Raw genomic sequence first — 26,379 nt, 5'->3', positions numbered from 1 at the left:
GTTTTCTCTTATGACTCGATTGTGCGGAGCGCGGTTCGGACTGTATGTGTGTGTAATAACGATGAACGCGCTATCTGCTTGTTGCTTGGTGTCAATATAAGTGTGTGCATGTGTTGAGAATGGACGGAGAGTCTGCTGTATTTGCTGAGTGTCAAATTGTGTGTGTGCGCTGCTGCGTGGAGTTGTTATCTTGATGGTGAAGTTAATTATTAACTTGGGAGCGTCGGGTATCTTGCGCTGTATTATTTGTGGGTTACCTTGTGTGATGGGCTTAATTGGAAAAAAATATTTTTTTTTTTTGGTGTATTGTGCTGCGAGGTGCTGTGTGCGATGCGATTGTTGCAAGAGAGAGAATAATTGTGTTGTTGCTGCAAAGTTACGACAGGATTAATGGTGTGTTGGTTGCCTGCAGATCTGCTTGCTATTGTGCTCAAATGTACGCGTGTGATCGCGATATGCTGATTGCATGTGCTGTTATACCGTTCTGTATGGTTATGGGGTGCGATGCAGTGGTTGACTATTGGAATTGAGATTGTTATTATATTGTGCGTACCTGTTGGAAATTGGTAACAAATTCGAGGGGGACCCAAATATTTGGTTGTATGGTTGTTGTGCACACGAGATTGCGTGTATATTATAGAGGGGGACCATAAAATTTGGTTGTATGGGTGTTGTGCACACGAGATTGCGTGTATATTATAGAGGGGGACCCAAAAATTTGGTTGTATGGGTGTTGTGCACACGAGATTGCGTGTATATTATAGGGGTAATTGAGCTTTTTGAGAATGAGGGTGCGCGATGACGCCGTTGTGGGTGGCTTAGATGTTAATGCTAATGGGATCGTAAATTGGCGCCAAGTGGCGTCGCGTATTCGGTTGATCGCATGCAACCACGAGTTGCTTGGCGAGTTGGGTTGTGTAACTAATGTGGTTGGTAAAATATTGGTTAAAAATTCGACGATATGACAGCTGTGCGCAGCAAGCTGGGGCTGTGCGTCTATCGTTGGTGGGGTTGTTATAACGTGACGGGGGATGCGTCTTGTGACCCCCAGCTGGGGTGCACGAATGGAGAAAACTGGCCACGTGTTCGCACGTTGGGCCGCCATTTTGCGCGCACGCGGGGTATGGCGACGATGCGCTTTGCGGAAAGGGCCGCCATTTTGAGTGCGCGCGAGAGATTGCGCGAACGCGCTGGGCGAAGGGGGACGCCATTTTTGAGCGCGCGGGAAAAACCGGGGTGGGGCAAATATTCCATCTGTTATGCCTGCCATTGTTGATTGGGTGATGCACGAGTTGTGGTCACATCGGCCTATGGCTGATGGCTGACCTGACAGCCCGGAGGCGAAACCTCCGTGGTATGTCTTAAACTAATGGGCCATGTGCTCATATGGCTCGGGGAGTCATGGTTCAGTTGTGCGGGGGCAGACTGAACCTGGTGTGCCGGGGGCTCACGGGATCTGGGTTAGGGTGTTATTGTCTCTATAAGATAACATTGCCCCGTGGGGGGAGTACAGGGGGTCTGGCATTGCTGGGGGATGAACCTTCCCTGGGCTATAAAGCATCGGACTATACGAGGCTGGTGTGTGTCCATCTCTGATGGGATAGTAAGGGAGGAGCGTGGCCGAGTTGCTGCTCATCCCCGAAATTGCACTAGCTGAGAGTATGGTCAGTGGATGTTGCTGTGGGTTGACGACCACGGTGGGGGTTAGGACGAGTTAAACATTACCGCTGGGGAGCGTGGCTCTCTCCACGCGAGGGTGTGCGATTAGGCGTTTTGTTGGGTTGCTGAGAGTGACCGTGGGTACATGCTGTGTACGTGCGATGTCTGTGCTGGTCCTCAAGGGAGGACTGCTGGTGGGTAAGAGCAGAAAATTTTGTTGTTGTTGTTGTCACGTGTAAATAATATTGTTGTTAAAATGTAAATACTGGGGCATCCATTGCGTTATTTTGGGTATTTATGGGGAGTTTTTTTTTAAGCGGGCTGGATTTACATCATCTCCACTACCCTGAGGCCGGTTGGCTGTCGTGTACGACATGCGGATGTGCGTTGTTGTGCTGTGCCTCAGGGGATTGGATTCTCCTTCTCGTCACAGATTCTTCAGCTCCCGTCGCACTGGGTGTTACCTGGTGTGCTAGCTGGATGAGGACTTGAAGGAGCAATTGAGCGCCGTTCGTCGTTCTGCTCTACCACTTGCTCTTTGACGTTGGACTTGAGCCGAGCGGATGGAACTGCAACATGGACACGCACTAAAACATCACATTTCTGGGTTGTGCGCGTTGGCCGTTCTTGCGTGTCAGTTGCCGTTTTTGTTCATTGTGCCATTCTTATTCTTGTTGATGTTGCGCGGAGGACAGGCCGGTGTTCTGTTCCAGTTCCTGATACCTCCCCTTTCGTTGCTTGTGTTGTTGTTGTTATAATCTCCGTTGTGTCTGGGGGACTCCTGATTGTGATGCCTTCGCCCGCATTATTTTGTTCTGTTTCAGCCGAGGACGGCTGGGATTTTCTCTACGGGGGAGGGTAGTGTAATGCGGGCGTAAATGGGCGGGGCGGATATGACGATCCGAGAGGGAGGAGTCAGGGTGACGTGGGGGAGAAGTTATAGCGGGGAGACAGGAAGCTATCTGGGTCAGTCGGGGGAGTGAAGGGTGGTGAACACGTTGGGTGGTCGCCGTGCCTCAGCCTGGTGGCTGAGGGGCTCATGACGGCGCCAGCCAGCGGGGTGGAAGAGAGAGTGGAGGATTGAGGTAGGAAGTGGCGAGATAGCCACAGAGGCCACGAAGGGCTGAGGTAGGAAATGGCGAGATAGCCACAGAGGCCACGAAGGGCTGAGGTAGGAAATGGCGAGATAGCCATAGAGGCCACGAAGGGCTGACATTGGGAGGTGGCGAGATCGCCACGCACGGAGGAACAGGGAGCAGAGATGGAGCTGCTGGGGGAGCAGCCAGAGGGCTGTACCAAGAGCCTGCAGCGGAGCTGCAGGAGCGTGGAAGGCTACGGGAGCGAAGGCAGATGTGGGGCTGCCAGGGAGAGAGTCTCAGGAGGAGTGCCGTGTGGGAAGGAGAACGCGAACCCCAAATAAAGGACACGGAGTCAGCAAGAAGTGTCTGAGTCCTTTTATTACATATATAAGGTGGGAAAAAAACGAATACTGATTTCACAAAATAGTCACAGATGGTGTTGCGGTTAGAGTGCTTGATGACAAGGCCGTGAGTTGAAACCCCGTCAAGGGTTGAATCAGTCTGCCATCATGTTTTCCTCCCCGCGCCTGAGGGTTGATAAAACAGTAACAACGTTGTGAGATGTTGACAATAATTACTGGAGTCATCGTATATGGGGTAGACCAGCACCTGCCATAGGAATGTGGAATTTCCTAAACTCGGTCAGGGCTGACAAAAGAACAGCACAGAAGATGCTGCCTCGTTGCTCGTCAATTACGCGGTGAGATAATATGCCTCGACTTCATAAAACAGCAACAGAAAACAGCAATCCTTTACGTAAAAATTCCTGCCAATTACAAAATCAACACTCTTTAAACATGTTGTTCAAACAACACTTCCTCACATCGAATATATAAAGCACAGCTTATACAGATACATAACAACCGATGAGCGTAAAATACGTGTTAAAAACATCACTCCCAAGCAAGCACCAGGTAGGACTCACACAAGCCATTCATGTCAACTCAATGTTTCTGTGAATGGGAGCCGATGTGTGTGTGATGCCCAATGTGGGGAGCGGTGGTGCAGCGGTTGCGCTACGAACCCGGCGACCCGAGTTCGATTCTCGCTCACTGCCATCACCAGTGACGATTATCTGAACCGGTCCTGGGCCTCCCTTAGGTCGACTCAGCCTTAAATGAGTACCTGGTGCGGTGTGTAAACATCGCAGCTGGGGAGATAAAGGCGGCCGGGCGTGGTGCTGGCCACCCACCTCTCGTGTGCTGTGCCGGCCTTCATAGGTGCTCGCGAACAGCACTTGCCCCTACAGTCTGTTAAGGCTATACGGGGAATCTTTGTCTGTGATGCCCAATGTTGGCTCTCTGTAACCTGGAACAAATATCTGCCAACCCAACACTAACAGTTGTAAAATGCGTTACTTCAGTGTCACACACACACACAGAAGCTCGGATATAGCCTGCCCCTGGTCAGCATAGACTGCATCCTGCCTCACGCATTCATCGAATGTGCAGCACAGTTAAAAATAAACACCTTTATTTGGCTCGCCTGGTTTTTTTTATGCATCACGTGCAAACCACCAACATTACCATTCATAATTGATCATTTTTTTGGGGGGGGAGGGAATTGGGGGGGGGGGTCACACCGCGCGAGTAAAATGTGTGTTGTCCACCCTCCTCCACCCGACACTGACTTGCCAGCGACACACGACTCACCCACCCGAGTCGGGTGCAAGCAGAATGTACGACACGCGCACAAATTATTTACGCGATTTGAGCCGCAAATTTAAATAATGAATCCACCGGCGGATTTATTGACGTATATCTCTGTCAGAGCTACTTGTTACGTTACACTTTGTTCTCTTTCTCACTCGGACATCAATACCTACACACATACACATCTATGCCATGACGTACGTGCCATGCCGGGGAGGGCTCTTGAGTTAACAATAACAGAGGAGGAGTGAGAGGAGGGGTGGTGACATTTTAAAGGTCCATAGGGCTCAGCATCAACACCACCACCACCCACCACGTAACATCGCAGCAGAGTGCAAGAGCCCAGAGCCCCCCACTGCCCACTGATGCTGCGCTTCTCGTGGCCAATGGGCGGCCGGGCATGCGACGAGCCTCCTGCGTGCAGTTCCGCCCCGTGCCCTCTGTAGGATGGTCACCAACCCCCCTCCCCCACGCCCCCTACCATCACGTGAGAGCCATTGCATTTGATGACTACTGACTACGACTTACACGTTGCAGAGAGAGAGAAGGGGGAGGGTCGGTGGTCTTAGCGCGTTGGCTTTGGCTTGGAGTCACTTAGCAAGAGCCAGAGGCGACCTGGTCGGGTGCGTACACGCGGCACGCCACGGTGTGGGCCCACTCGCTTCAACAGCATCGCCCTTCGTACACGACTCGACTGCTGCTGCTGCCTACTGCTGCTGCTGGTGCAGCAGCAACTATTGCGGAGCATCTTCAGGGAGGTGATTTTCACAGCCCTTTTCGCCGACCCAGCAAGCCAACTCGATACACCAAGCGCCAGCTTGCTAACAGGTGAGAGAGGGAGGGAGGGACATTGAATTGGCATTTTCGTCGTTGTTGCATTTGGATCCGCGCGGCCACTTCGCTGTTGCAGCGTTACCCCCCACTTGCCCCGAGCCTCTCTGTGCGAGCGGTGAACGCTGCCGCTGCAAGTCGTTGGTGTGGCACGCTGAGCGGGCACGGGGCAGACGCGACGTGGGATTGCCCCTCGCGGCCGTCGCCTTCAAAGAAGCGCCGAGCGGGAGGAAAGCGGCCTGCGCGCACGGCTCTCTCGGTGGTATTACCGCGACGTGTTTGTCCGACGTTTCGTTCCACGCACTGTGGGGGTGGGGGGGGGTTAGTTGAAAGAAACTCCCCGGCCATCGCACGTGGAGCTACGACGCAGCATGAGAGGCGGGTGAACGTGCGCGTATTTTGTATGGAGGAGGCTCGTGAAGAACGCTGCTGCTGCTACTGGGCAGTTGGAGGCAGTCGCCCTCCCAACAGCAACTGAGGGCAGAGGAGCGACGCTCACAACAACGAGCGGAGCGCCGGGCGGATAAAATACGGCAAGTTAGCACAGCTGGTGGAACAGCTGATGGTGCTTCTGTCAGTCAGCCAACACACGGCACCTGCGGGGTCTGTCCCGTGACCTCCTGCCAGCAGCGAGCCTTCGACACTTCACGTGGCCTCAACGTGCACCTGGCCTGGCACAGGCGCCGTGGTGACTTCACCGTCACTTAGTGGCGAGTGGCGGGCGCTGGTATTGTATGTCTGTTGAACTTCTTTCGCACCGTACGTAGCCAACCGTGCTAATCGGAAGTGCACTCAGGAGCCCTCGCGCTCCAAGTGGATGCGGTGGACACTTTACTGCAAGGGAGGGGGGGGGGGCAGTTCGCGTGCGGGCGAGATCAGATATAATCTGCTGCTCCTGCTGCAGGTGCTGCAGCTGCAGCAGTAGCTGCTGCTGCGTGACTGCTGCATGCACGCGTGCCTCACTGCAGATAGCGTATCAAGTCGTGGGTGGGGGGGAGGTTGCAGCTCAGTGCTTGTCCCAGCGACTGATTTGAGTGATCCGAGTGGAAGCTGCCACCTCCGTGCGCCTCTCTCCTCTCGCCTGGCCGGGCTCGCTCCCTGTACCCCCCCCCCCCCCCCAGCAGACCCCCCTGTGGTACGCGCAACATTGAAAGTTTCGCTTCTGCTTCGGCCGCTTCGCCCCGCTACAAGTTGTTGGTGTTTCGGTCAGATTGCGCGCTGGATAACGAACACGCACACACACACACACGCTGACACGCTCACACACGCTCACACACACACACGCTCACACACACACACACGCTCACACACGCACACACACGCTCACACACACGCTCACACACGCACGCACACACACACGCACACACACACACGCACACTCACACGCACACTCACACACGCACGCTCACACACACACGCACACACACGCGCAAAAAACGCTCACACACACACGCACACACACACACATGCTCTCACACGCACGCGAGTTAGCCACGGAGGGCATTCATTTAGTACGTACGCATGAAGGGGGGGGTTAACCCAAATGCGTTCGCTTGTGTATAGGGGGCTCTACTGACAATGTGCGTACGCATAGGAAACGGGGGTGTGGGGGGGTAAAGCCTCGATAATAATTTGTCTACATTGGCCTTCAAATGAGTTAGATAGTCCGGCAGTGGACTTTCTGTTTGCTTAAACACGTTCATATTATTAATCCTTGATCGTTTCTGCGTGGATTAAATATCGGCCGTTCTATAGGATTGAGGTGGGGGGGAGTGCGTCAGGCGAACGTACGCAGGTGTGGTAGGGGGGTGTAAAAAGTCTGCGTGCGTACAGGGAGGGGTGGAGGGGTCAAGTTTTAACAGATTTTTGCGTAGCTATTCAGTGGATGGCCCCATACATACCTCTTGCCACTCGAAGCCTCGGTTCGGCTTTCAGGGTGCCAGCAACGTGCTGTCGGGGGGTTGTAATGAATGCCTCCCATCGTGGTGATACTAGCGGAGTGATTCTCGTGGACGTGCTGCAGCTTGTCAGAGACAGTTCGCGTTACAGTAATGCGCTTCAAGGTTGTCGCGTGGGAAAGAAATGCCTTTGCAAATGGACCTATCTGGAAACCCTTAGGTCAACAGATTCATTATGACCCGCCATCCCGTTTTTAAACTTGCGTTTAAAAATAAGAAAATGTATTTCCGTATGGAATCGCGTGTGCGTGTGTGCATCCAATTTAGTGCAAATTGTTGGACTGTTAATTCAACGGGGTTTTGCTGCTGCAGTAAAGTGTTTATTGGCCCTGTCAATAAGGTCGTGAGTCTGAATGCTGGTCAGGCCTCGAACTTTGCCCATAAACCCTCCGGAGTACCCTCCGGAGTCTATTAAATGAGTCGTACCACTCGTGGCTCTCACCAATAGCAATCGGGATACGCATGGAGATGGCGCAGTATCCCACGATGTTCGTTTGGAGTTTGGACTTCCCGCCAGACTGGGTGAGAGTTGCTTACACGGAGCGGGAACGCCTGCTGATAGTCCAGCGTGCGTGACGTTTGCGGTTCAAGTCCAGCCACTGCTCCAGATAACTGTTGGCTCACGCAATAAAGCAAATGCGTTCTGCGCTGCGCAAAGTCAACGTCAAATGCCGCGTGACATCTTTAAGTAGAGGGAGAAATTGTGAGCCGTGCCACAGACTGCGACTACCGCTTTGCGGGAAGTCAATAGTTGGGGCAAAATTGAACCCTGCCCGTGGGAATGTAATAAATATCTCCTGCTATCGTTAGTTTAAGGGTCACCATTGGCCATATCGTAATTCGGGATTTAAAATAATATTATTTCGCTGCAGGGCCAAGCATTCTCTGCCATTGAAATTTGAATAAGTTCATTGGCTCTCCCAGCTTAAAAGTGGTTGTTTGAAATGATTTTAAAATTTCGGTCTAATGGAAATAATACGTACTTTCGTGCAATTCCAATTAAAACGAACAACAAAAATGAGTTTGGAGCATTGTTCCCAACTGCTGTTAGGTTTCTCAGTAGATGTGGCCATAAGAATCTGGACTCAGTTTGTCTTAGCTGGCTCATGGCAACCATTGGCAGGAAGACGTGTTGTCAAACTATGTCCCTTGTGTTGCCTGTGACTTAAACGATGTGCAGCAGTGCATCGATGCTCACCGTCTCTCATGGGAAAACAAAAACTCGTGGTGGAACTTTCTCGTTGCTACGGCAGAAACCAGTCTCTCCGTATGGACAAGCAACTGCGTTTGAACTTAGGATGTTCTTAAGAATATGGTGCAATGCAAGCTAATTGCATTATTAACCTGCAGATGTTTTGTTGTTGTGAAATATATCTTTGTATGGCAAGTGAACTGATATTATATTTGCACTTGCCATTACCCTTTCTCTAATGCACAATCGTGCGTTATTATTAGTAGCTGCTTGATGCTCGCGTTATATTGGCATGCCTTGGCTATTATGGCATCTTTTAAAAATAGATAAACACACGTGTACATACTGTGACACGCGTGACTGTTAAATATGGTCTCGATGACATTGCAAACATCCAGTTGCAGCTTTATATTTGACTACACCTGGGTGACCTCCCTAGTTCTCACCACCAATGTCAAGGTGGATGAAGTATAAATGCAGAGGTGTAGCTTACCGGTGCTCTTATGCACGACTTTAGTCTGTTACAATTTCTATTTATTCATTAGCTGTTGCCTGATGATGCTAGTTGTAATTACCGGCGAAACGTCGTGCTCGATTTGCAGATGTTGTGGGTTTACTCTCCAACACACAAGCGGTGTGCTGAACTTGTAACTAATTGGCACGTTTTGCCTAAACCTTATTAATTGGCTTTGTCGGGTGGCGGCGGGTTTAACCACACATTTATATTTACACGCTCTAACCCAAAAAAAACCCGATATTATGGATAATATTGGTAACGAAAGTCCTACGACGTGTTAAACTAATTCGTTGAATCACACAAAACTGAGCCATATACATAAACAAGTGGGGATTCATTAAAACCCTGAGAACCATAAAGTCAATTGGGGTTCCTTCATTGGAAGAGACTGGACATCACAATGAGAATGTGGAATTTACACCACTCTCAAAACTGCCAATGGAGATCAACGCTGCCCCATATTAATTTGAGTGTAGGGAACGTATGACGTTGTGAGTTTGTTAAATTATACATACTTATAATTGGCTATTACACGGACACACTGTGGTGCAATCTTGTGAATGACTCACATGAGTCAGTAACATCCACATTTTGAGCGAATGCTACACTTTGGAATTTCCCTGCAGAAGTGAATTTCCAGCAACAGAAATGAAACCACAACACCGTACATATTTTGCAAATCGCAGAAACTCTCTGCACACACGCACTCAAACTCTCAATATGAATCAATTACAGATCATTGTCGGATCCACTGCTGGACGAAGCCCTCTCTCCCCAATTGATTTGCTGTCGGCCACAAATTTACCAATACAGTACAGTACTGCAATGGAACAGGCGACACTGAGTACCCAGAACTGGCCTCTCAACTCAAATGCAAGTTTTGCTGGAATGCGTGCGTGTGTGCGTGCGCGTGTGTGTATGTGTGCGTGTGTGCGTGCGCCCTTGCCGATTGTTCGCATCAAAGGGCACAAAACAGCGCAACACGCTTAAGGGAAGGGGGCCAAATGGCTTTTTTTTCAGTTCACGGATCTGCGAGGGAGGCCGCGCGCGCACGAGGTCGGTATTTAGAAAGCACTCGAGGGGGCACTTGGGCCGTATTGACACAAGCGCTTTAAACACGGAACAGAGTCGCTCACGGACTCCGAGGGCTGGAACCAGCACAACCGGATCGCTTTGTTTGCGAGTCGCAGTGTGTTGCAGAGGAGGGGATCTAACTAACTAAACGTTGTTTGTTTTAATTTAACCACCAGGCAAGGGCCACTGAACTATACAGCTCTTTTTCAGAAGCGACACGGACACAAATTCAGGATCAAACGGAGTGACTTATCACGTGGAAATGTAGAGCAGCCAAATAATAGGAGTCATGCCATACCATCCATTACCTGCAGGTAACCCCCTAGGGATAATAGAGTGAATTGACCACGTGACTCCTATTATCTGTGGAAAATAATCTCCGGCATCATGATGTTGATTCTAAATGCAGAGGAAAACACTGGAGGACCCGGAGAAAAATACACGCGAACACGGGGAGAACACGCAAACTCCAAATATACACAGGTCGCTTCTGCTAAAGAGCTACTGTAGAGAGCTCAGTGAGTCTTCTCTGGTGGTAACATGAAATCGTAGTTTAGTTTAGCTCACCCCCTGGGGTTACGAGATGCTCTTTCTGGGCGTGCGAGACGTGGCCAGATGTTTTTCGAAGGTAAATCATCGAAACACAAATTTAGCATGGGCACGTAAGTACAACTACTTTGTTTCATCAAACCGATGTATTTATTAACATTGTTTTTTTCACGATTGAGAAACATGAGTTGAGATGAGATGCGGTGCAAGTGGCTAACCACGTGTAAAGCGTTTAGAGTGAGAAGCCTCGGCGTGAAGAGCACTTTATTATTTCTGCATTTATCTAATTGCAGTACACTTTTGGTTAGTACAGCATCTACATTCCACTTACGGTACATTTTAAGATGTTTTTTTTTAAGAAGAAAGAGCTATAAATACATTCACGAGCAATGTTTAACATCCATGCAATTCACACACTTTAAGCTGCCTAACCCAGTTATATTTATGATTCAGACTCATAGAACCCGAACTAAGGAGCTGAATATATCAACAATTGTTGCGTCAACGTCGGAGAAAGCTCTCGGGCCAACCTTCGCCCGACTGTTATTAGTCTTTTGTTTCTGTACACTCAGCAAAGCGTTCTTCCAGATGTCCATGCATCGGATACCGCAGGAGGTGCATTGTGACGTTCACAATGGTAGCTTTGTGTGTCTGCGCGCGGAAGGAGGGGGGGTAAGTCTTCTGCAGAAATTGGAAACACAGCTACATGCAAGGTTACATAAGAACTGGTGAAAGGCCAAAGTTATGAAAACGTTGAGGCTTGTTTGGCTTACACATTCTTCCGGGTAGACGTGTGTGTAACCTGTAATGTGTAGCAGGTGCTGTCGTGTAAAGCTTAACAAGCAGGTCCAGCGAGGTGGTGGTGCTGTTGGTATATGTGAGTTCAAATGCAATCCATCATCCCCCTGTGGATCAATAAATTAGACAACACTTTTCAGGAAGTCAGCAGTGGTGTTCCTCCTATGGAGGGTGGGCGGTGGGGGGGATATCCACAGCAGAGCTGGAATAATGAAACTAGATACCTGTACGTGTGTATGTTGAACTTCTTTCGCACCGTACACAGCCAACGGTGCTAATTAGAGGTGCAGGGGAAGGACAACAGACTACTTGTGGTGTAGGTGTATTATATCATCACAGGATTCGTGAGAGATTTCAACAACTTGGGGGGGGGGAGGCCTTCATCCAGCAGTGGATTGACCGTGACTGATGATGATGATGCCGTCACCCAACATAAGAATGTGGAATTGCCACCACATCGCTAAACGGACAGAAGCGCACTGCTGCAATGATCATTTGAGCGGAGAGAAACAATGTTATATACATTATTATTATGAGAAGGCTGATGATGGGTCGCATACCAGTTGTTACCAGAAGGCACCTTTCCACGGGTAACTAACCTTTATCCCCAGCCCGGCGCTGTGGCATCTACCCTAGAAAAGAATTGGAAGTGGAAAAAATGTCCTGATATGGTACATACATTGAACTCTTCTTATATAGAACTCACGATGGCGAGATAATAACTCCCTCGCCCGGTATGCAGGAGGTCGTGGGTTCGATTCCGACCCTGATGCCTGCTGCATATTTGTAGTTTTCGTGTTCTCCCTGTGGTTGCGTGGATTTTTCTCCGAGTCCTCCAGTTTTTCCCTCCACATTGAGAAACATGCATTAAGAGTATTTGGCTGCTATGCATTTCCACGTGATAAGCCACTTCGTTGGGATACGATTTGCGGCCAGGTCACTCCTGAAAAGGAGCTATATCGCCTAGTGGCCTTTACCTGGTAAAATAAAAAAATTATCGTAATTTGTTTAGAAAAGTCGTGTTGATATTAGGGATCTCCCAGTAAGCATGCATCGTTGGCCAACGTTCCATGTTGGCTGGGTTACCAGATATTGATGAAATAATTGCTTGTGCCCTCCCCAGCAGAGCCGCTATCTGAGCCCCGTGGCCTATAGACAGCCCACGGACGCCCCTGTTTCCTCGCATGCCTGGCGCGCGCGCTCCCATAATTATCAACAATTACATACTTCTGAGGACGAACGCATATGTTGGGACGCATTTGCAGAATCCACGCGTAAGCAGGACTTTTCCTTCCTGTTCTGGAGTAGTTTTTGCGTGCGGGAGAACTAGCTATCGCGCCTTGATGAGATCCCAGATTGCCTATTCGAGGCCTTGTATCAGAAGCCTGCCCTGACACACCTAATTCAGTGAGGGACTTCCAAGTCGACGTGTCCCAATGCTACGCGGTGCTCATTTCTCTCAGCAGGCCTCATTCCAGTGGTGGAAGTTCAACATTTATCTCGTGGCGCAATTGGAAATCCCACAATTTGGGTGCTCATTGTATTGACCTCAGAGGAATTATTGTTTTTTTGTCAATGCCTGGCTGGCATCTGAACCACCCAGCGTGTTATCGTGTATCAATCGTGCCTGCTTGCATTACGGAAAAAATAACTCCCACAACTTTGTGGGGATGGACCCACGATGCAAAGAAGCCCAAACAACGGCAAGTAATGGCCCTAGAGCAACATGATTTGTGGTTTACAAACAATAATGAGCTGAAAGTTAAATGATTCCAGTTATTTGTGAAATTTAAATGATTGGAGGGAATGTTGTAGGAGAACGTATAAACACATAGCAATGTGTTAATACGTGGACCAACGCTTTCACAGCATTGTGTTAACATGCGCTTCGTGCCTGTGCAAGTGTGACGGCAAGCGGTCAACTGTCCTATGGGGATCAGTGTGGTAAGCGAATATGATACTGCTCTCCAGTTCTGATGGCTACACCAGCGAAAGTTGTTTTCTGAACCTGATCTGGACCCCTCATATGTGGTCTGCGCACAATATGAACACCTGATGCGGTGTGACCAACATAAGCACCATCAGCACCGGGTGCTTCCGCCCATCCTCACTCCTCGTGCGCCACGCTGACGTAAACACCGAGGATTTGCATCATCGTCCCCTGTGTCTGTGCCACGCAGGTGTATATCCGTACGGCGCAGCTTGTTCCCCGAGCCACTGCCGAGGAAAGGCGACAGGAGGGGATACACGCCAGCTCCGCACGTTGTGGCAGCACCACCAGAGCAAGCATGGCAGTGTTGCCTCCGCGAGAGTACCTGCCGCCACCTTCACTCTTCGGGCCCCACTCCTCCACACTGGCGGCAAGCGTGGCAGAGATGGAGGAGATGGAGGAGATGGAGGAGGAGGAGGAAGAGGAGGAGAGGGAGCGCACGCCTACCTCGTGCCTCCGGGGCGGTCGCCCGCTGCTGTCCGAGGGTGAGGAGGAGGAGGACGAGGAGGACGAGGAGGGAGACTGGCGCTCGGAATGCTCCAGCCCGCGCTACCTGTGCGCGACCGGTGGCAGCGAGGGCTCCTCCGCCTGTGCTTCCTGCTGCTCCAGTCCCGACGCTCGGCACTCCTCCCCGGGCCACTCATCCTCGTCGCCGTCGTCGTCCTCATCGTCGCTGTCGTCGCCGTCGTTGCACTCGAGTCGACCCATGGGCCGCGACAACGACGCCATTGTCGAATACCTCCTGGCACAGTCGGACCCTCGGCTGTACGACGGGGCTCTTTTCGACGGAGGCTCTTCGGAGGACTGCCTTTCGACCTTCCACTACCACCACTCGGCGTGGCCCGGCTGCTCGTCGAAACCGGAGCTGCCAGACCTCAGCTTCGGGGACGGTGGCGTGGGCTGCTGCACGTTCAGGCCGACCCTGGATGAGATCGAGGAGTTCCTGGAGGAGCACATGATGTCCATGCAGGCGGCTCCGTGCCTGCTACCTGGCTCGAGCAGACTGGAGGAGCAGGACATGAAGTACGAGAGGCCGTGCAGGCTGCTGGGCGAACCCTCTTGCTCCTCCTACGACGGTCAGCAGCTGAACGCAGCGGCAGGGGAACACAAGGGTGTGGCGTGCATGAACGGAGGCTCGCAGGCTCAGCCGCAGCCGGGGGGACCGCAGTCTACAATGGCAGAGGGCGGCATGCCGGTCGTGTTGCAGCTACAGCACATGCAGGTGAAGGGGAACTCTGACTGCGCTGTGGAGCAAGATGACCATCAGCAGAGCAACGGTGGCAGCAGCAGCAGCGGCAGCTCCGGCAGCAGCACTATGGACGTTAAAGTGGCCCAGCTCTTTGTGACCATCCAGGGGCAAACATTCGCGCTGGTACCGCAGAACTTCCCCAACGCAACCGGCTCGGGGAACTCCCGGCAGTACGTGAAGATCGCGCCCGTGCCCATGTCCTCCAAGTCGTGGGGCTCCTCCGCTGGAGGGGCATCCTTCCAGATCTCCGGGGAGGTGGGCACGCCGGGCTCGTGCAGGATCGCGGCCTCCTCCTCGTCCTCCTCCTCCGCCGCCACCTCTTTGGCCTCCTCCATGGAGCCCCTTAAGCTGCACAGGTGCCAGCACCCGGGCTGCAACAAGACGTACACGAAGAGCAGTCACCTGAAGGCGCACATGAGGAGGCACACGGGGGAGAAGCCCTTTGCGTGCACGTGGTCAGGATGCACTTGGAGGTAATTGAAATCAATAGAGTAGAAGTATCTGTACGGATGATAAGATGCATGTCTGTGTCCAAGTGTCATCAGAATAATATGTATTTATTGACGAGTCGTGCTTTCATTGGAACTCGAATGACCATCAGAAAGGTTGTTAAATATGACGTGACATTGGAAGAGCATTCGTGATTATGTGAGAATGCTGCATGGAGTTAACCAACTTTTGAAGATTACAACAAAGCCCTTTGCAAACCCCTCCAGGCGTTGCAACTGGAAGCCCATCGGCAGATTGTTTGCCTTTGGTCCCGACACGGGATCCATCGCAGCGCTGCTTGCCACCCAGGGATTGACTTCCCACGAGAACGCATTGTCCAGAGAGAGCACGAGGCACACGACTCACAGCGTGCCACACGGAGTCGTATCCCCGCGTATGTGTGGGGTTTCCCCAGGCATTCCTGTTTCCTCCTGCATTGGCAAATAATTGGCTGAATCAGGTTTCCCCTCGCGAAAGAGATGTGGCACTGCCCCAGTGGCTGGCCTCTCGCGTTATGACACATCAGGGGGTGGGCAAACTCACCTTGACCCTTCAAATACGAGTGCAATTTGTACTTCCTTGTTTTGCATCTATTTGTTTCATTTACTTCTCGGCGACCCACTTAACGTTTCTCTGTCTTGTACCCTTGATTATATTTGTGATGTTGATGTCACTGGCTGACGCACCGCCCACCCCGCCCACCCCTACTGGACATCTGCGAAAGAGAGCTTCATGGCTTAATCAGATTCCTTCTCCAGGATAAATATATATTCTGATTCTGATGCCAACATATTCAAATGGGCCAGCACCACGTGACACTCGGTTGTATTTAAACATTAATATGCGTTTATTTCCGTGATTTACAGAGCTTTGAGCACCTTGTAGAGAGGCGCTTTGTAAATTGTTATTTTATATTGGCATAACGTTGCCCTTCATCATTGGGAGCGGCCCTCAGGCCCCTGATCCCAGCCACACGCAGCTCTCAGGATCGGGCCACTCACCTTCAACGTACGTACGTGTGTACGTTGAACTTCTTTCGCATCGTGTGCATACCCAACCGTGCTAATCGGCGGTGCTTGGGGAGAGGGGACAATAAACTAAACACACACAAAGAAGTTCTAAAGAAATGTGTTTGTCAGTCGAGATGATTAAAAAGTGCACAGCTCCCAGGGGCTACCTAAATATCGGAAGAGGAAGAGCATTCCAGACGGCCGCAGAGGCGCATCCAAAAGTGCCGCGCAATGCAACAAACTGGTTCACAAGTTATTGAGAGGCCTTCCCGCTATGACATCTTATCAAATGTAAAAGCTGCTCAGTGTGGGTGAAATGGGCAGGTTTGCCGACATATATAAAAAAACAGTACTATCAAATCTCCCAAACATAAGTTTTTTCCCATTGCAGTATTAAGCTGCGTTACCAGTGTTGATGGCCACGCAGTGAAGCAGTATGTTATATTAAGAATTAATTGACCTGGGCGGATGCTCAAGGAAATGTGCAAGAACCACTTACAGAGGAAGAGCGTGATATATATATTAAAAGATCGCTATCTGAATGGGCTGTCACCCCAAAATATAAAAGGTTATCGTTTAGGTAGGGTCCGGTAGTGGCATGGCTTGTTGTGTTTGGTTTAGGTGCAGTGGAAAATTCTTACGGCAGACGGGAAGCTGGCAATGAGGACATTCATTCAACGTTGGATGCTTGACGTTGAATGTGAATATTGGAAATATATATTGTCCCGGAAATGTTTCAGCAGTTTGCTTCGTCAATCATTAATTTGGCCAATAAAGCTTCTTAAATAAACTCTGTTTTACCACCTGCTTGTGGAAACGTCTGGCTGGAACCTGGCCTTGTCAGTGCATCTAATGGGTGCACCATCCATTCCATGTGCGACTTTCAAGCTTGCTCTGTCAGTGTTCTTCATTGCAAGGCCCGTGGGCCACTGGCAGCCCCTGGTGGCCTTTAGTGCGGTCCCCGACAATACACAACGTGTGGCAACACCACCCACACATCATCATCGTGCAACTGTCAAACCCCCAATGGTTTAAAATGTGTGGCAGCTCTCACGCTGATGATGTCTTATCGGCGAAAGTGGCGCCCCACCCCCACCCTCTGAAAATGAGTAAAGAACACCGCTCTATGTGGTGCCGATGCACTTGCTTCACTTTTGAGAGCCTCGTCTATTTTTATACCGCATGCACCAGGTGTTTTTCGATTACATTTCACCCTATCCTCCTCCAGGCCCTGTTCAACGTCGTCATCTATCGAGCAGGAAAACGTCCACCGGGTTAGACCCAGCAGCCCTGTCGCCCCACCGCACAGCCCCTCTCGCTCTAAAGCCCCAAACCAAGGCCGTAGCCATGGAGTCAACATTGGGGGGGGGGGACCAAATCTTCCAGGGGGTCTTGGGGTCCCCCCCAGAAAAAAAAAATCTAAATTTGAAAACGAATTACCTGCCTAAAATATAAAAAGACAATTCATTAACACATAGGAAAGACTTTTTATTGATTTTTTACAATAATGTATAATAGTGTATTGTATTACATTGCTCTGTTTTTTATTTTTCCTTTTCTTGTTTCATTGTATGTAATGGCAGAGATTAGGGATTAATTAGTACAACCATAACCACAATCTTATAAACTGAAATATATTTTATAGCAATATATTGGGTAGAACATTTTGAGCGTATTTAAATATGGGGGGGGGGGGTGTGTCCCCCCCCCCCAATATATATTATAATTACGGCCTTGCCCCACACGCCCGGCGAGATGTGAAACTGGGAAGCAAGTCTAGGCAAACGATGGTGGCCTACTCAAGCCCTATTTGTCAGTAAAAAAGAAAGTCTAGGCCAGGGGTCGGCAAACCAAAACTAACAAGAGCTGTTTTTTTGCGAATTCGGTAAAAAAAAAACTCAATATTTCAACAGCCGCAATGCAAAGCAGTGAATTCGAGACGGTGGTCGTTAATAAATAACGGTCACGAAGCGGCCCTGAAAGAGCCGCGGGTTGCGACCCCTCGCCTAGATCCTGCCTTTGAATCTGGGACAACGAAGTCGGATTAAACCGCAGCGAGCCCGAGTCCGCGAGCTCGGTGAACAGTGGCATCACCACCAGCACCACCAACATCACCAGCACCACCACCAGCAGCACCACCAGCACCACCACCACCACCAGCATCACAACCACCACCACCAGCACCACCACCACCAGCACCACCAGCATCACCACCACTATCACCACCAGCATCACCACCAGCACCACCACCAGCACCACCACCAGCACCACCACCAGCATTACCACCACCACCAGCATCACCACCAGCATCACCACCACCACCAGCACCACCACCACCATCACCACCACCCAGACCCCACCTTGAGCCACTCAGGCCCGCCGATTTGTCACCTCGATGCTCTTTGTGCACTCGTGTTTTAATGGGCTCACTTAAGTGTGGAGCGGGCCGTGAGATTTTCACGGTCTAAACGTTGCATAAAATAAATAAAACAACAATGTATGGTGAAACGTGCAAATGTTTTCACGTTTTGCCACACGTCCGTGTGGTTCATGCAAACTTGATGCCTTGCAAAAGGGAGCTATTTGGTGATTGAACATCATAACTCCTCCTGTTGTATTTCCAGAAAGGGTAAAACCTGTTGTTATTTTTTTTTATAATTTTGGATACTGACAAAAGGTGGCATAGATATAACAATATGTGGTGTAAACGAAACACACATACCGATGGTGTATAATACGTTTTATTTAACTCGGGTAACAAATATTTCGAAAAGCCAAAACACCGTTTTGCCTCAGTGGGTTGGGCACAGCCCAACGTGGCAATGTGATGAAGCAGAACGTGGACCGGTAGCACACCCACCTTGTGTGTTATTATATAAACATGAAGCAACGTTTTCCAAACATAAGCACACACACCAACAAACGCCTGCTTGGGGCAGTAAAGCATGGCGAGATTTGTGGCCTTGCGCTTAGTCGGTACTCAAAAATCTGTCAACTTGACCCCCCCTCCATGTACACACGCGGACCTTTTACCCCCCCCCCCACCCCCGAATCCTATAGAACGGCCCATATTTAATCCACGCAGAAACGATCAAGGATTAATCATATTAACGTGTTTAAGCAAATAGTCCTCCGCCGGCTGCATTACAGAATTAAGTTTGCGTACCTATAACAAGTTTGTCTCGTGTCGGCTATACAAAGTGCGTCGACTGAACATCGACTGTGACAGTCGAGCGATGTAGAGACGAGTGTTCGTGCTGAAGTCCGGGCAGCAGCAGTAGCAGCACGAACAGAGCAGCACCGTGGCAGCTACAATCTTGAGCCAGCGGCGGTCCGCAGTGAGGGCAGATTGCAGGATGTGTGGTGGTCCATGGTGGGGCAGGTCGCCCACACTATGTCAGACTCACTGCTGAGCTGCGTGATGGCTGCAGTCAGGGGCACGGTGGCACACGAGTGGCACCTCTCCCACAGTCCCACTTCTCCCGGCAGGACTTGTTGTCTGACAGCTGAATAAACTCAACTGTGGCTCATTTGAAGGCCAATGTAGACAAATTATTATCGAGCCTTCATCCCCCCCCCCCCCCCCGTTTCCTATGCGTACGTTCATTGTCAGTAGACCTCCCATACGCAAGTGTACGCATTTGGGTTAACCGCCCTCCCCCCCTCCAGCGCTACGTACTAAATGGATGGCCCCTTAGCACTTCGATAACGTATGTATGCGTGTGCGTTGAACTTCTTATGCACCGTACGTAGCCAACCTCGCTCACCGGAGGTGCTAACAGTGCACCCCATTAATCATTTAAGAGCAATTAAGGCTATGTATAGTATCACTACTTTAAATAAGATTATGGTAATGATTACGATTGTTGTGTATATACACTTTAGTTATAACCAGGTTAAGGTCCAACTGCGGCAAGCCTGCTTTGTCAATTAGACATTGGGTAGCGCAAAACCATTCAGAGCGTGAACCCACTCAACACGTTGGGACATTCCACGGGGTTCACCACTCTAAAGCTCTGATTCCAGTGGTGTATATAGCCCGGTGTGAATACTTAATGCGGAGTGTTCCCACGTAAGACAAACCAGTCATTAGGTAACCATTTTGTGTTTGCTTTGTCTTAGGGCCATTACGCACTGTTGAGGAGCAATTGACTTGTACAGCATTACCATGTCATGGGTTTCCTGCCAAGGCTTATTGAATTACGTTTAAAATCCGCCACTTATTTCACCAACATTGTTCTAAATAATTTGTTTAAACTATCATAGGCCATGCAGAGAATATGTGCTGCATTGGAATCTGCTCTATTCCCTGCTTCTGCTCCATGTCAAACCTCGCAGAGGAGTATCTCTACTTTCTAACCATTCCTTGGTATTTTGACTCGGACATTATCTATATACACACAGAACTTATTAAAACTAATTAAAAACAAACAAATTGTATGATGCTGGCCAATACATTGGAGCCAGCACCACCGTTTGCTACCAACATCCACCGCCACATCCCACAGGGACGTGGATATTTTTAACACCGATAAGGACATTAATAGCTCGTGCTATAAGGTCACGCTGTCACGTGCAATAAAAAAAGCAGAAACCCACGTGTCACCTGTTCCATACGGATGACATTCTGTGTCTGCCTGTCACGGCATGTTCTGTCAATTCATTAAGACACGAGGCAGCCGAGTGGTACAGGAGGCTATTCGATTGTAAATAGTCACGGCGTCGACCCAGCACTGTTGCGTATTCTGGGTAAATGAGGCTCCGAAGTGCATTGGGGTGTGATGGTCGCTGCCTGGCCACACGAAGAGTGATCCAATACATTTAGATTCTCGTTTGATTTATCCTATCTCAACTCTGAAAAAAATAAAATGCAGATTTACTGCAGTGTCGCGATTGTCGTGAGGAAAGAGAGAGGGCTACTGCTGTAGTAACTATTCACTGTGTTTCATTTGACCAGAAGCAACCCGGCCACAAATGACAGCTCAACCAAGTAGTGGCTTGTCGTGTGGAAACGTATAGCAGCCAAATACCATGAAAAGCACTTTTATAACCATGGAGGGAAACAAACCGGAGGACCAGAGAAAAATCCACGCGACCACGGGGACAGCAACATGCAAACTCCAAATGTGCATGCGTCAGGGTCGGGATCGAACTCACACCCTCCTGTTTACGAGGCGAGGAAGCTAACCCCATACATAGCTGTGTGGTGTTATCTTCAAGGGACATTCGTGACGTTGGTTGAGGCTCTTCTTACTTAGCATTTCCTTAAGCTCTTGACAAGATTGATGGAGCACCTGCATTGGATGGTAATTTGTGATATAAACTTCAGGAGAACATATACCGTCATCATGGATATGGCAAGCAATCCTATCGACGGAAGCACAGGTTATTAAGCCAAGTTTCTCGAGACATACTAGTTTATGGCCGATTACACTTTTAAAAGCTCAACGTAAAAGAAAACGGTGGGAATCGACTGGAAAATGTTTAGGATTATTGTAGCTTCCGTGGAATGGATTTGCAAGCCAAGTGCAAATTGTCACCGGAGACTGAAGTGAATAATTCCAAAGCTGAAACCACACTCAATTAGCCGCAACACATTATCCATTCAAACATTAATTCAGTGTGCATTGAATGGTGCGGAGGATATTAACAGACAACCCAATGAAGGTAAACGTGACATATAACCTGCCACTGTGGTTAAGAATTCTCGACTTGCAACCATTCGCCATACGTCTTCATTCGTTTGTCCGATGTCGATGCAGAGCAGCAACTCCGACGTCACGTGCACAGTCACGTGCACACCGACCCCTGCAGTGGGAATGTGAACGTTCGTTGGCAGGGAGGCTCTGCCTTCTTACTCGAACAGCAAGTTCATACAAAATATAATCAGACACACACAATATGAGCTGTGTATTTTAACCGAGTGAGCCGTAACGCTAGGGGCTGCTCACTGAAAGCGACGTTGGAGATAACTCATCGTCCTATCAGTAATGAACTCCAGCCCAGCCTGTCTGTATTTACAGTTCTGTGCTAACACATTCACCCTGCTTGCCTCATGCGTGCACGCATTTTTGAGACAGTGGAGTAATCTAAACCCCAGACAATGTTGGGTTTGTCGTCCGTGTGGCGGAGCAGCGCTTATTTTCCAGTGCAGACAATGCGCGGGAGCAAAACAAAACTGAGTGAATGCCTCAACGCAACCCGGGCTGGGCCAGAACAAGAGTGAACATTTTGTGGGGGATTTTTTTTTCGTCTTTAGTGAAACTTCTGGGATTCCTTCCCCGGCGATGTAAACGCGCGAGACCCAAACGTATACCAAGGTGACGACGGAGGAGGCCCGCTGCCTGACAAGTGACCTGCGGTAGCACTGCGCCGTGTTCAAAGTTACATTCCGTTACAGGGCAGTGCCACTGATCGTGCTTGTGAGGTGGCTTTCTGCAGGTGGCAAATATGAACCTCATTTTAAACTCCAGTGCCAGTGACATCAACTCATAAACAAAGTCAGCGTCTCCACTGGCCCATTGAGCGCGGGTTGGCACTAAATCTCGATCTGTTGGCTGTAAGCCAGTGGTGGAAAATCCACATTCCCACATTAAGCACCAGTCTATCCATACAAATCAATTGGCTGGTTTATCTCATATTTGGTGGTATTCATGTTATCTAACCAGGTGAGATGATGAACTTGACTCCCCTTCCACTAACTATGGATACCTTCTGAATGCCACTGCTGTGCTACTGCTGTGCAGGTTTCTGCGGCTTTTGGCCTTGCCACCCTCCGCTGTGTTTTTGGATTGTACCGCGACATGAGGTGGAACCCAAAAACCCATCGGAGAGACGTTGTGAACGTATCACATGAAGGATGGCCTGCACTTAGCCTGATTAAGACTGGAATTGCGTTTTGGCTGTTATGCTACATGAATTGTTCTCCCGTGTGTGTGTGTGTGTGGTGTGCGTATGTATGTTGAGGGGAGCGGTGGCGTAGCGGTTAATGCGCTGCGCTACGAACCCGGCGACCCGAGTTCGATTCCCGCTCACGGCCAACACCAGTACTGGCCTTCATAGGTGCTCGCTTACTGCACTTACCCCTACAATCTGTTGAGGCTATGTGGGGGATCTTTGTCTTTGTATGCACGTTGAACTTCTTTCACACCCTACATTGTCGACCGTGCTGATCGGAGGTGCGTCCTTTGTCACGCTGCAGGTTCTCGCGCTCGGACGAGCTGTCCCGGCACCGGCGCTCCCACTCAGGGCTCAAGCCGTACGCGTGCCCCGTGTGCGACAAGAAGTTCGCCCGCAGCGACCACCTCTCCAAGCACATCAAGGTGCACCGCATGGCGCGGTCAGGACGCGCGGCAGCGCGCTCCAACAGCGCGTGACGGCACGCCGCCACCGCCGTTAGTGCGGAGGCAGAAGGGAATCGCCGCCAAGACGCCTTCACCTCGTTCGCCAGTGCCTTCCCTTCCTCCTCCACTTCCTCCTTCCTCTTGCCATGAAGCCAAACGTTCCCGAGCGCATCCGCAAGCACCTTCTACAAGTCGGCCACTGACGGTCCACACCGCCCTGCGGCACCGTTCACGTGCTGGCCGGCGCATTCTCAACGCTCGCCGACATACCGACGCGTCCACCATTACCTTCTCAATGTCGGTTGGCGCCACCGAGACTGACTAAGCACGCACCGCCACGTATCCGCCGTCCACCAGAAACTCCCCGTTATCCAACTAAAACGTTTTACTTGCCCAAAAAGTTGGTCGATACGGCCACTGATTAGATCTATCAGGTGCACCATTGGAACATCAGGAAGACATTCACCAGGACCTTCCCACAAAGGCACTCGCATCTTCTCAATACCAATCAGCAACCTCTGCATATCAACCAAACACCCTCTGCACATCCACCCACCAGCACCTTTTCCACGTCCATCAAAACCCCTTCAGTAAGCACCAGCATCAAGTTACACACTCACCAGCACACGTCAACAAGCACTCTCTCCACATCAACATTGAGTTATCACCCCAGATCTTCACTCGGGGTAGAATAATGACATCAAGTATTTACCCATTTATATTGTCCAGCGTTGATCATGAAACATAGATCCTACGCGCTGATCTATCCCATGTGCCATCAGTTTGAGATTTGGCTTGTGTCGGACCGGGCCGTCCAATCTTCTGCCAGAACCAGAAGCCACTCGCTTCTCTGTTCATCTTTGCCGCACTTATGATCATTTCAGAAATGTTGTCAACAAGTCGCTTACAGCAGTGGCAAAACTTTTTTTTTATAACGAATAATAATGATGTTATGTAATTTTACAGTTACGTAATTTAACATTACGTAACTGTGTAATGTAATTATGTTACAAACAAAAAAACACTACCGATTATGAAAAAAGAATAATGAGATGATGATGAACACATTATAAATTGTATTGATTATTTTTGTAATATTATAATAATAATATATATGAAGCATTTCCTGCAGGGTCAGGCTGCACACACGGCAAGGTCGGTGTGAAAATCGGACGGGTTGTAAGGGTTGGGACTCGAGGGATGAAAGCCATGCACGAAGGTTTTTGCAAGCGGGAGTTATGTGAGGCCAACCGGGCTTTGGTTTTCCTGCATCCACTTGGGGAATTGTGACAGCACCACCAGAAAGGCCTTTTTTTTTTACAGATCCTTCAAATGGTACTCAGACAACGCAGCACTTTCTGGATCACCAGCCACATGCGGAGACTATCTCAGTAGTATTAGCAACGTGCAACCTGTTGAGTTGTAATCCTTTTGTATTTTGTAACATTTTGTGTTGGCATTTTTTTCCTTCCACCAACTGTGCTTTCGGAAATCCGGAGCGAAAAACTGAAACTTTGGCCATCGTAGTGGAACTCATGGCTTTCCGCCAAGCCACAAATCAGGGCATTGTGCTTCGACCCCAGAGGTAACGTTTCAGCGCTATCTTCCGTGTTCTTCAAGGGCCTATCTTATTGCATACAACCACTAGACTGCTTTCTCTTCATCCGTGCGAATAATTGAGCGGCTCGCTCTGTTGGTTTTACTCCGTTGCCTGGTAGCTAAATAAGCCGCTAAACGGCTGGGTTCGAATGCGTTAAGTGCACATGTACGCCATAATGAAGGGTTTGTGTTCAATAGTCGTTGGGAATCTGGCTGAGACCATCACAATCAAAAGGCTTGAGAACATGGTCTGACTTCAAGTTAACCTGGATCTCGATGCGAAACAGGCGTAGCAATAACGATGCACCCAGCCACGTCTGCTGAGTGATCTTCTACTATAGTCATCTGTGAAGTTTTACAGTTGTTTAAAGTGTGCTACTGTACATGGGGAACAATGCTTTTTATCTGGTTTCGTTTTGTGGTTGTTATTTTTTTTTATATAAACAAATATGGCAAAAAAATTGTTTGCACATTGTCAAACGGGCGATTCATTGTACAAGTCTGAATGCGTGTTAGAACGGGCGACGCCAGGGTATTGGCTAAAACGTGTTTATAAAGTACCGCGGTCAATTTGTAATTGTTTGATCTGTGCTTAGTTTGCCTTTTTTAATCCGCAATAATAATAACGGATTGCTTTGGTGAGACAAAGCCGGCCGTTGTATGATGTTATTGTAAATAATAATTTAACACGAGATGTGATTTTGTCTGCTGCTATAGGTGTCCTTCCATATGAAATATTAAACGGTATTTTCATAACATTCACCCTGCGTTCTCTGTTGTCGCATTTGCGGTGCCGTGACGCTCCGTGGGAACGCGCTATCGGAAATTCGCTCGCGAGAAACAGCGATCCGTACGAGGAGTGATCACAAAACGTCCACGGTGGGATGGAGAGAGCACCACCTGAGCCTTGACAAAACGTGATGATCACCTGCTAAAGTAATTACACTTTGTCCGTCAACGTCATGAGACTTTAAGCCCTTTCGCGAAATAACTGTCGTGCTCACCAAAACATTGACGGTTCGCATCACGCCATTGTCACCAGGATTCTGCGTTCGTCTCGATTGGCCTGCCGTCGTCTCTTCATGCGACGTGTCCTGCCTTGTCGTTAAGCAGTCAAAACACTACAGTACGAGTGCATCGTTAAAGCAAGAAATACCTGCACACCTATCCAGAGCCATCGTTGTGAAGGGGGGGGGGGGGTGCGGGTCCCAGGGCAACTCACACACCGTGTGGACTCCCCCCAATACCTTAAAACTAAAGCGGAGGTAGTACATCCATCTGACACCGTGATGTTGAAGTGCGGGAGGCCCCCCAAACCGCGGGGCCTGGGGCGATCACCCCCTTTCATCGTAGCCTAGGGATGGCTCTGCACATATGCGTTGGTTGCTTT

General features: G+C 49.7%; 1 protein-coding gene across 2 annotated transcripts; it reads left to right on the top strand.

Annotated features, from left to right (window-relative positions):
• The first annotated feature begins 4,904 nt into the window (after window positions 1–4,904).
• LOC133349538 (Krueppel-like factor 15) lies at window positions 4,905–25,425 on the top strand. Of its 2 annotated transcripts, none has more exons than XM_061563079.1 (3): window positions 4,905–5,218; window positions 13,490–15,021; window positions 23,249–25,425. In XM_061563079.1, the coding sequence occupies exons 2-3, from the start codon at window positions 13,598–13,600 to the stop codon at window positions 23,421–23,423; spliced, it is 1,599 nt and encodes a 532-aa protein (XP_061419063.1). In that variant the 5' UTR covers window positions 4,905–5,218; window positions 13,490–13,597; the 3' UTR covers window positions 23,424–25,425. The 2 variants fall into 2 exon arrangements, with proteins under 2 accessions (XP_061419063.1, XP_061419065.1); XM_061563081.1 differs by lacking the exon at window positions 4,905–5,218 and adding an exon at window positions 5,413–5,483.
• Window positions 25,426–26,379: the final 954 nt, after the last annotated feature.

This window comes from Lethenteron reissneri, chromosome 30 (assembly GCF_015708825.2).
Source record: "Lethenteron reissneri isolate LAM-NWPU_2019-01 chromosome 30, ASM1570882v1, whole genome shotgun sequence".
Lineage (NCBI taxonomy): Eukaryota > Metazoa > Chordata > Hyperoartia > Petromyzontiformes > Petromyzontidae > Lethenteron > Lethenteron reissneri.
Note: the sequence above shows the minus strand (reverse complement) of the source record. Positions and strands in the feature narration are given on the sequence as shown.

Bases quoted from the DNA above. Each gene is read 5' to 3' on its own strand.
- LOC133349538 (XM_061563079.1), top strand. From the start codon at position 13,598: ATGGCAGTGTTGCCTCCGCGAGAGTACCTGCCGCCACCTTCACTCTTC. The intron at 15,022-23,248 runs GTAATTGAAATC...GTCACGCTGCAG, and splicing joins TGGTCAGGATGCACTTGGAG to GTTCTCGCGCTCGGACGAGC.